This window comes from Pseudorasbora parva, chromosome 11 (assembly GCF_024679245.1).
Source record: "Pseudorasbora parva isolate DD20220531a chromosome 11, ASM2467924v1, whole genome shotgun sequence".
NCBI lineage: Eukaryota > Metazoa > Chordata > Actinopteri > Cypriniformes > Gobionidae > Pseudorasbora > Pseudorasbora parva.
Genome location: NC_090182.1, coordinates 33,934,823 through 33,945,551, shown reverse-complemented (window position 1 = coordinate 33,945,551; position 10,729 = coordinate 33,934,823). Strand labels below are relative to the sequence as shown.

Here is a 10,729-nt window from a genome sequence, read left to right as displayed (position 1 = left end):
TTTAAGCACACATTTAATTATTCTGTTTAACCCTTTGTACCCATTCATAACCTGAATAATTCCAGAGCAAGTCAGAATCATTCAAAGTGCAACAATTTATTAACAGTCAGGTAAATGTATAATGACAATTACATAATCAATTCAAAGGTAGCCATATAACGTCTCGGTTACGTATATAACCCTCGTTCCCTGTGGAGGGAACAGAGATGTAACGTCAGTGTCTGACAAATGGGGGTTTTGCCTAGAAGCCTATCATCTCCGAGACTAGAAAACGCCCAATGGCAGTGCCAATGCCATGGGCATGCGAGTTTTGCTTGCGTAACTCCGCCTACCCACGTGGGTATATAAGGAAGTAGCTGGCATAATCGCATTATGTTTTACCAACTGAGGAGCCAAGTTGAACTCCGTTCCAGCGGAACAGCGGATGTGGCAGCAGGACATTACGTCTCTGTTCCTTCCTCAGGGAACGAGGGTTACATACGTAACCGAGACGGCGGCTTCTTGCGGTGCGCTCCGCGGCCCGGGTGAAGGCTGCTGCTGTGGCCGCGGGGGAAGCGCAGGAGACCGCCCTCGTCAGCGAGGCAGCTGAGACGACTGTGCCTGCGGCACTTTGGGTGCAGCAGCAGGCTGCCGGGGCAGTATGTGCTTTATAGCCTCCGTCTGCTTCTGGGCGGCCGAGAACTGTTGGGCGAAGCTCTCGACCGCACCGCTGAATAGCCCAGCCTGGGATATATCCCACATATCGGCCAGGTTGAGCCATAAGTGTCTCTCCTGGACCACACAAGTGTACATCACCCGGCCCAGGGAGCGCTCGGTAACCTTCGTCACCCGGAGGGCGAGGCGAGACGCGCAGCTCATCTCTGAGCCCTGGGTTGGCTCCACCCTCGTGCATGTCACACAGCAACTTGGCCTGGTAGGCCTGAAAAGTTGCCATGGCATGCAAAGAAGCGGCGGCCTGCCCCGCAGCTCTGTAGGTCTTCGACACCATAGACGATGTGAATCTACAGGCTTTGGAGGGGTGCTTAGGATCGCCACGCCAGGAGGAGGCGCTCTGGGGACACAGTTGCATCGCCACAGAACGCTCCACCGGGGGGACCCCAGTGTACCCTCTAGCAGCCACCCCATCGAGGGCGGAGAAGGCGGAAGAGGTTGCCAAACGCTCGCGAGAAGACACGGGGGCCCTCCACGAGTGCGCAACCTCCTCACGCACTTCCGGGAAGAAAGGAATTGGGGGCACGGCAGGACGGCTGTCCTGACACCCCAAAAACCAAAAGAGACGCCCCGTGCGGAAATGTCAAATTGGGGGGTGACGGAGGGGACTCTCACTCTGGCGGCCGCACGGAGCTCATTGAGTCTCGACCGCAACACGGAAATGGCCATATTCCCGTAGTGGGAACATGACTCATCCACAAGCGCTGCCCGAGCGTGCTGAAAGCCCAAACAGTGCGAGTGCCCATCGGAAGACGCCACAGACTGGCCACACCCAGAAGCACACAGAAGAGACATCCTGAAAAGGACGTGCCATGTGTGAGCTCTTTTGTGAGAGGAATAACCTCACAGTCGATGCCGAAGCGCCCAGGGGACCACACACCAACTGGAAACCAATCGTCAGATCAGCAGGCAGGAAGTATGTGACCGCTGGATCGTGCCGTACACCAACACCGACTGGAAAATCCTGATCGTCTCGAAGAACTGACAATACTCAGAAGGCTTAAGGAGTGAAGGTATGTAACCCTTGGCTCCGAAGCATTAAAACATAATGCGATTATGCCAGCTACTTCCTTATATACCCACGTGGGTAGGCGGAGTTACGCATGCAAATCTCGCATGCCCATGGCATTGGCACTGCCATTGGGCGTTTTCTAGTCTCGGAGATGATAGGCTTCTAAGCGAAACCCCCATTCGTCAGTCACTGACGTTACGTCAGAGTGACTGAACGAAAGGGAACATCAAATACTCTGAAGCAAAGAATGAAATATATACCTGACTTCTGAAAATTACATTATGCTTGATGCAATCTTGAGACATCCCGCATTACGGGCTGACCTGTTTAAAGTATCAAGCCCTGAGCTCTTTGCAACATTCCTTTAAATACCCAGATAATTCAATCGGTTTGACCAAATGGTGGCTACTGTGATTATAATTAGATCAATCAGAATTTGTGTTTGAATGGGTTCTTAAGATTTGGTGAAGAGGGTCATTCATTTACATACAGGAGGCATCCTGTATTATAGATCTGTGGGAGGTCACCTTCTTACTGGCACACAATATTTTCTTAACTTATTAAAACATCTTGGAGGTTTGTATTACAGCTGGGAGAATGAGACCACTTTACCAGATACACAGAGATATTTCAAATGATACCAAACACATATAGTTTTTCATTGTACACACTTAACATTATGTAGCTTTTGTATGGGTTTTCCTAGAGGGAGAGAAAAGGCAAGTAAATGTGATAATATTCAGAGTGAAGCTGATGTAAGTGCATCGGTATGGTGTTGCAGGGGACTGTTCAAATGTTAAAGGGATGCTTCACCGCCTTTTCATATTAAACTATGTCATTCCCTTAACTAAAACGAGTTGATACATACCTCACATACCTCTGAGTGCATGCACTTAATCTATCTGATGTGCGATGACGATCTGATAGCATTTAGCTTAGCCCACTAAGCACAGTTCATTCACTATGGTACCAAACAGAGATCAAGTTAAAAGCGACCAAACAGCTCCATGTTTTCCCCATTTAAATACAGTTACACAAACTGAACGGCCTAGTATATTGAGATAAAATAAAACGTGGCGCTTTTCTAAACGGATTAAAAAGGAGAACTATAATGTATGGCGGAATAGCACTTCTGAGAGTACTTCAACTCTAAAAAGTCCCGGCTGAAACATCCTCCCTCACGTCTCCTCCCCCTCACTCTCTTATTTCTGTCAATAGGGGGGAGGGGGAGATGTTTCAGGCGGTTACAGTTAGTAGTACCTGATTTAGTTAATGTAGTACAACTCATTAGTCCTTCACCTTTCTTTCATAGAAAGAAAGGGACCAAAACTTGACATTAACATGGTTTTAAACTTTTCGAAATGCTCCAAAATGAGCAATGCTTGCAGAGATAAATTTGCCACGCCTAATTCCGGCATGAGACCACTGACCACTAAATCTGCATTCCCCTGAGGTCACATTTGTCAGCCACATGTGTTCAGGAATGTCTGATTTCATAAATTTGATACATTTGCCAGCCGTAGAATCATAGCAGGATAGAAAGGCAAAACCAGGCAGGTTATGTGTAAATGAAGATAACAGTCTATATATACAGACAAGTGTGAGTGGTTTCTCTTTGGCTGTATAGGAATGATAAGCAATGAGAGGCACTTCATTATTGACTGTTATCTAAATTCACATTCATACACATCTTAAATTAAATTTATATAATTGCTGATTATCACACAGGGCACACTCAATCATTGTTTTGTACAATGTGTACATTGTTTTAATATTGTGCAATGTAGAGCTTTAATGCAGCCACAAGCCATTAAACATATGTTCAGCAATGTTTAATGTCTGAAATGTCAACTAATCAACAAATCTTATTATCAACAATATATGATCATAATAAGTTACCCCAAATTATTTAAATAGATTTAAACAGATCTTTCAACCAGTCCAAGAAAAATCTCTTGTACTGTACAGTATTTTCACATAAATAAAAGTCATGTTTTAACCAATATAATGCATTAGTAATAATAACACACAGACACATATGCACACACCCCAGTATAATGCATTATCTTCAAAAACATAAACTAAATTAGATACAATATGAAACATTTAAAAGTCCCATAAAATAAATAAAACAGGGGAAAACCAGTGGATGTAACCTCTCACTGCAAACAAGCAAGTTGGTCCAGATGCAAATACTTTTTATGGGTCTCTATAACTGATATTAAAACCACAGATATAAAGAAGGCTCTTCTCGCATCTTTGTTCACCTTCATACATAAAACCTTTTAATAGCGCTTTATCAAAAGCACTTTATCAAATCTCAACAGAATAATTTTCTAATACTGAAGCGTATACCAATGGTCAGCCACTAGCTTCACACAGATCCTTCTGTAGTAGCTACAGTAATGTCTACCTCAGCCGAAAGCAGAGGGTGGAACAGAAAATTGAAGACGAAAGCAAAGGCATTTCGGGCTTTCACCCTCCAGTCCTGCTCGATCTTGACCTGTCGTCGTATTGGTATGAGTGGGGAGGCACATGTCTTGCAGTGCAAGGCTTTAAGTTCAAACACTGGCCATTTGCTGCCCAGTCTACCTTCAAGTACTGTGCTGAACTCCACCACACTGCCTGAGCTGAGTGCCAGTAGGACATGTCTGAATTCGCTACTAGCCCGAAGCACAATGTCTTTGGTGGCATCATCGAAATCTTGTGCCCCATTGCGCCCCTTCTGTGGCATCCCCATGGTCACTTCAAACTTATAGTGGTCAAAACGTTTGACATGGCACTTATGCTTTGCAAGTGCCTTGAGCTGACACAGCGGCTCAGCGGGTCCCAGCTGGGTCTCGTGACAGGCAGGGTACTCCTCACCGTATAGACATCGGACCCAGTCCGCTACAAAGACTGGCAGAAGGTTGATGACAGCTTGTGCTCCATTCTCAATATCAGTGACACGAACGTACTTAAACCGACCCTCCCATGTCACCCGGTGTCCCTCCAAGTGGCTGCAGAGGATCTGGGTGTGTGCCATGTTACGCTCCTTCCATGCACGAGGGCCACACAGGTCACTGTACTCCTGCCAAGTCAGGGTGGAGTTGTATACCTTCATCCCCTCAGAACGGTACACGTAGAACCAGCTGAAGAGCACCAGAGCTGAAATCCACACAAGAATCAACTTGACCACGCTGCTATGCTGAAAAAAGCGCAGCACTGCCCAGGGCGACACGCTAAAACGTGTCCACCAGCGTAGCAAGACAGGAAGCACACAAACACACATTGTTACAACCATTTTGGTCAGTTCCAGGGCGAGGAACCACTGTACCAGCTGAGCCAGCATTACGGCTGCTAGAGCCAGCGAAACCACTGGCAAAGCGAAGAAGAAAAGGAGGTAGCCCACAGCTGTGCGCATTAGCCCCAATGCAGTAGACTCTTGCAACAGCATGATGGACAGTTCGCACCAGATGAAGCACACTAGGTAGGGCAGCAGCACACAGTAGATGCCACGTGCACCACCTGCCGTGGCCATACGAGTACACAGATAAAGGAGGTAGAGATACAGAAAACAAGGCACACCCAGATTCAGTACCAACCATTCGCCAAAGTGCATGTTAAACCAAACGCCACCAACTATACAACCCACCCAGCCTCCCAGCAACTGATTCATAAATGCAGAAATTGCAGAGGCAACCTGGGACAGCAGAGCAAGTTTGGCATGCTGCTGCGCTGCTGGTCGCAGGCTTAAGTAGCTGCTCATAGTGAAAAAGACTGCAACCATAGCCAGTTCTGAACATGGCAACCAGGACCTGTCTGCCATGGGAAACGAAAGGATGAGGAAAAGCGAAGAAAGGAGGAAGCAGAAATATGGCTCAAGGTGGTTCCATGTGAAGTTTGACTCGGCCTGCTCAAGGTCTATGCCTGGCTCAAAATGAGACAACATAGCTGTTAATGCTCGAAAGTTCTCCCATGCCTTGCTGTTCTGAAAGACTCGGAGAGTACAGATTACCATTGACACAAAAGAGAGGTAGAATATAATGAGAGGAATGACAAGGACAAAGAAATCCAGGGTTAGGTTAGAGATGATGAAGAAGAAGATGAGAGTATTGATGTGATGAGTTGGTATGAGGGCATTTATCCACTGCATGCCTGCACGGGACGCCCAGTCAATCAACACCTCTTTCGCCTCCAACACTGCATGAAGTGGAAACTTCAACACCTGTAAATATGAAGAAAATTAATTATTTGTACTTAAAAGGATAGTTCACCCCCAAAAAAGTTTATTTTTTTCATCTTCAGAACAAAGATATTTTTATTCCTCTCTCATCATTTTTAACAATTTATTTTTTCAACCAGCAAGCCCTTCTGAGCTTTTGTTGACTATATTTGATGTAAACACTGATACGCATACAGAGCATGTGAATAAACCATGAAGCAATGTGTCTCTTCAGTAGACCTGAATTAAAACATTCAATTTATATGGTTTACTTTTACAATGTATTTATGCACTTTTTGAAGCTTGAAAATCAAAACTTGATTAAATGATGAGCGAATATAAAAAAATAGAGATGCTCCAATCAGGATTTTTGCAGCCAAAACAACAACCGATTTCTTGTCATGATAATGATCATTCAATCTTTAAATAAGTGATACATAAACTCTCTGTCACTTTTAACCCCTTACATGAATGAAAATTCATTTTTAATGTTTTTTCATGTGATTTCAAGTTACTCAACTAAAAACAAGCTATCATCAAGCCTCATTTGGTAGGAAACCTCTAAAATGTGCACATCCTCAAACCCAAACAGGGCTCAGGTGCAGGACAAAAGAAATCACTGCAAATCAAGCAAAAAAACAAATGTGATGTCCACACAGTGATTGAACAGCTATTATTCATGCTTGACCCCATCATATAGGAAGTATATGAAAGGTCATAAAATCAAGTTTGGTTTCCTTTTGTATGATCTTCCAGTGCAGCTTCAACTGTGTGCACCTATTCTATGGTATATGGTAATATGGTGATTGGACAGATTGCTCAAATTGACAGGTCTTGATTTACTGTACGTCATAGAATAACACACAGCTGAAACTGCACTGGAAGCTCATAAAATGAAACCAAACTTGATTTTACGCTCCAGCTTTAAAACAATATGAAATTGGTATCCCTACCCACATAACCGAGATCGGGGCCCTTTCGCCCTTCCTACCAGTAATTTTCTCAAGATTTACACGTAATGTTATGTTGTGTGAGCTAATTTGAGACAAACTGATATGCGGCCAATCAATTGGAAAAGAATCCCTTTAAAAAAATATCCTTTGTGAAAATAAAATTTGTGTTTCGAAGATCAACGAAAGTCTGGGACAACATGATGGTGAGTAAATTATCATATAATTAAATTTTTTGGCTGAACTATTCCATTAAAATGGACAAACTATTAAATAACATGCAGAGCAAGTTCAAGTGTTTTGGATGATTGTATAAGCAGCGCATCTATTTAAAGGTTTATCATTTCACACACGTTTTATATTGTATGTTCTTATTCATGTCTGGGCACATTAACCAGGATGTGTGTAATTGTCCATAAAGAGCATCTCATAACAATTACTTATGAGACTCCACTTTGGTTAGGATAGCATTTGTGTGGGCAGCTGACCATGTACACAATGAGTATTATCACCAAGTTTTAACATGCATAGATTCAAGCAGAAATAATAATAACACCTTCTGATGCAAAGGCAGTTCATCTGGGTTCTTTACTGGACCATCATGATCATCATCATCCTCATCATCCCCAGCTGCTTCCATGGCAGGTGTTGGTGAAATACCCTCAGCATATTGTTTAGTATTCTCAACAAACTCTTCTACACTTACATAGTCAGCCCCTGCCAAAGCAAAAATACACAGATTCAGATTATAATATTCATATCACCACATATGTAATGTAAGTCTAAAACATATTAGACTCTAAAGGAAAGATAAAAATAAATTCACCATGTCTTGTGAGCAAACTCTCCAAAACCTTTCTTTGTTTCTGTGCTGGGCTTGAGAGAGGGCTGCTAGGAAAACCATCTAGAGGAGAAGCAGGACACACAACATACTTTATATTCTAAAGATAGTTACGGTCAACCCTGTTGATTTATGGAACTGCATATGAAAATTCTTCATTTTTTAATTTTTAGGTAGCAGCTATTTGCACTAAGTGTTAATAGCAACTTATTAACACTTAACAGTGAAAATAGCATATTTTCTTAATGATAATTGCTATTTACACTAAGTGCAAAAAGCTGTAGATTCTATTTACTAAGTGAAAATAGTGATATATTCCATATATTATATACACCATATAAAAGTAGCAGTTCTTTGTCATATAAATAGTAATTACATGTAATTTATCATTTATTTAGACAGATACATATTATTTGCACCTCAGTATTGTTGTACATAAAAAGGATACAATAATAACAGAGTAAATTATTATTTTTATTTAAATTATTAAATGGAATTCCACCTTTAAGGGACAATAAAAGCCCTCCCTACACCTATCCCTAACCCTACCCAAAAAATGCTTTGTGTTGTTATTAAACATTTTGTTTGGCACCATTTCCACATTTAGAAGATTTTCTTAAATTTTTTTTTTAAATAAAATGCCTTTCCAATGTGATTTGTGATGAGAAAAGACAGAAGAGCAAGCTTTGCAAAAGGCGAATTCGAAGCAGTGTTGATCGTGACAAAACAGTGATCTATTAGCCATGTATACGCTTTACTGATAGCGCTGAACTATAGGCATTTTTAAAAAATCTTGTTTGGCACAGCCAGGCATTGTTAGGCCGAGCTAGTGCGAATAGCACTTGCCAACAAGGCACGCTATTTGCACTTGGTGTAAATAGACACTCTTTTTTTATTTGAAGTGTCACAGAAAAAAAATAACAGCATACAGGTTGAGAACGTGTTACTCTAATTGGATTTCTTTTTTTAATAACAGTAATTTAACGCGTTACAATTTCTAAAATTGGAATCCGAGACGGGTATACCAACGAAAACAAACTTAACATGGAGAGAGAAAAGTATGCATTCATTTCTGGAAATACAATCATTATTTTGAGTTTATATCTGTCAAAGGCGTGTAAAGCTAAATGTGATAAAAACATTTAAATACAATGTCATGAAATAGTTATGTTATCTATCAACAACCTACACATGATCTCAACATAAATGCTCATTATTATTAGTGGTTACGTTCACAAACCACTATAATTTGAATATGCATGGCAGCCAGTGTGAAACACTGAAACTGACACGCGAAACTTCTCCGACGTGGAGATCGGGCGCGTCTCAATCATCTTACTAGTCAGGGCACTGATTAGGACATAAGTCAATAGGCCCCTTCAATGTTTGTAAACATCGTAGTTGCGCGCGCAACATGGGGTCAGAAAAGCAACGCGGTCTACTGTAGTCAAAGTGAAAGCGCTAATGTAAGACAGTCTGCAGCAGGCCACCTGTTCAAATTGCCAGATATCAAACTTCACCTAACTATTGAATCAGTCTACAGTTTACAGAAAACCTTTTGTTTATTTACCAGGGCTTAACTCTACCGTTGTTGTCACAATGTTGGCGCTAGCCTGCGGCTAACTACTAACGTTAAATTACCACTTTTTTTTTTCTACCTTGGCTAAAGTCAGGTAATGGACCAGCTGGTTCACTACAAAGGGCAAGTATTTATAATGCACATATAAAACACAGACAATGACTATAAACGTACCAATTTATATTGTTTGTGCAAGATTAAATGAATATACAAAAGCATCGTTAGCCGAAAGCATTATTAGTTTCATTGTTATCAACATAGTTAGAGTCTGTGTTTCCCAAAATCATCGTTCGAACGAACATCCATAAACATCATCGCAAACTTGTGTGGTTGCATCGATAGCTCTCGACCTGTCCAGCAGCAGATTTTCTTGTTTGCATGACATATGTGGACTTGACATAAAAAGATCTTATCTTGAGCAAAATAAAGCAAGCGGACATTCAGTACGATCATATATTTTATTTTGAATACATACAAATGTCATTTATGTCTTTTAGTTTGTCAATGCACATTTTTTGAAGAGCGCATGTGCGTACATTAATTACGAGCTTAAACAAATCTGGAAATAAAGCAAAATAATGGAGAAAAAAAGAGAATTAGTCCTCAGATGCCATGTCTATAATTTATAGCAAAAAAATCTAGCATGAATTCGATCTCAAGCTAATTCATTAAAAGCAGTTATTACTCCACCACCTGCTTGACATCATTAACACACCCCAGCTCGTTATAGCTTGCAGCCACATATCTCGTTGACGTTAACGGATGAGATCCTGTGGAAAACCTGAAAAACTTGAATCCACAACTGGTGCGATTTTCACAGTTCACGATGCAAGAAGGCATTTTGTTCTTGATGAGAAATTCTCTGGTTACCATACAATTCAATGGGATGGAACAAACTTTCTGACCCCGACATGCGCACTGCAAACTGTGAATTTTCCTGTGACGTCACCCGTGAAGGGGTCTATAGGCTGACTCCCTGATGAGTGCCCTGACTACTGAACTAGTGAGATGATTGAGACACGCCCATCGAGACCATCACCAGGGAAGTGGAAAAAAGCTAAATTGTTTTATTTGGGAGTTTAAAGAGGGGGATTAAAGGCACCCAAAAAACAAACAAATATGGACCCAAATTACGAGTACTGTTAATAGTGTGGAGGTCGAGAAGCGCACTCCAGCAGTTTAAAGCTGTTTGGATGATAAATTACCTCACAGTGCATTATTTTACAGCACATGTTTTGAAACAATTAGCATTTAATTTCGTATTTTATTCATTTTTAAAGGAAGAAGAATGTAATTTTTATTATTTTGTCAGTCTGAATTGTTCAGTCCCAATCCGTGCGCAGCTGCCGCACAGGCTCACAACTGGAGGAATACATGCCTCTGCTTTGGTAGCCTATAGTCACACAAATTAAACATTGAAGTCTACGTTGCA

General features: G+C 41.6%; 1 protein-coding gene across 2 annotated transcripts in view; it reads right to left on the bottom strand.

The window, feature by feature from the left end:
• Positions 1-3,462: 3,462 nt before the first annotated feature.
• The window catches only part of wfs1b (Wolfram syndrome 1b (wolframin)), a 36,271-nt gene continuing 29,004 nt past the window's right edge, over positions 3,463-10,729 (bottom strand). For both annotated transcript variants that reach the window (XM_067457833.1, XM_067457834.1), the window contains 3 exons: positions 7,704-7,781; positions 7,434-7,594; positions 3,463-5,930 (listed from right to left, as the gene is read on the bottom strand). In XM_067457833.1, the coding sequence (XP_067313934.1) occupies positions 4,098-5,930; positions 7,434-7,594; positions 7,704-7,781 (2,072 nt within the window). In that variant the 3' untranslated portion in view covers positions 3,463-4,097. The remainder of the gene's footprint in view (positions 5,931-7,433; positions 7,595-7,703; positions 7,782-10,729) is intronic.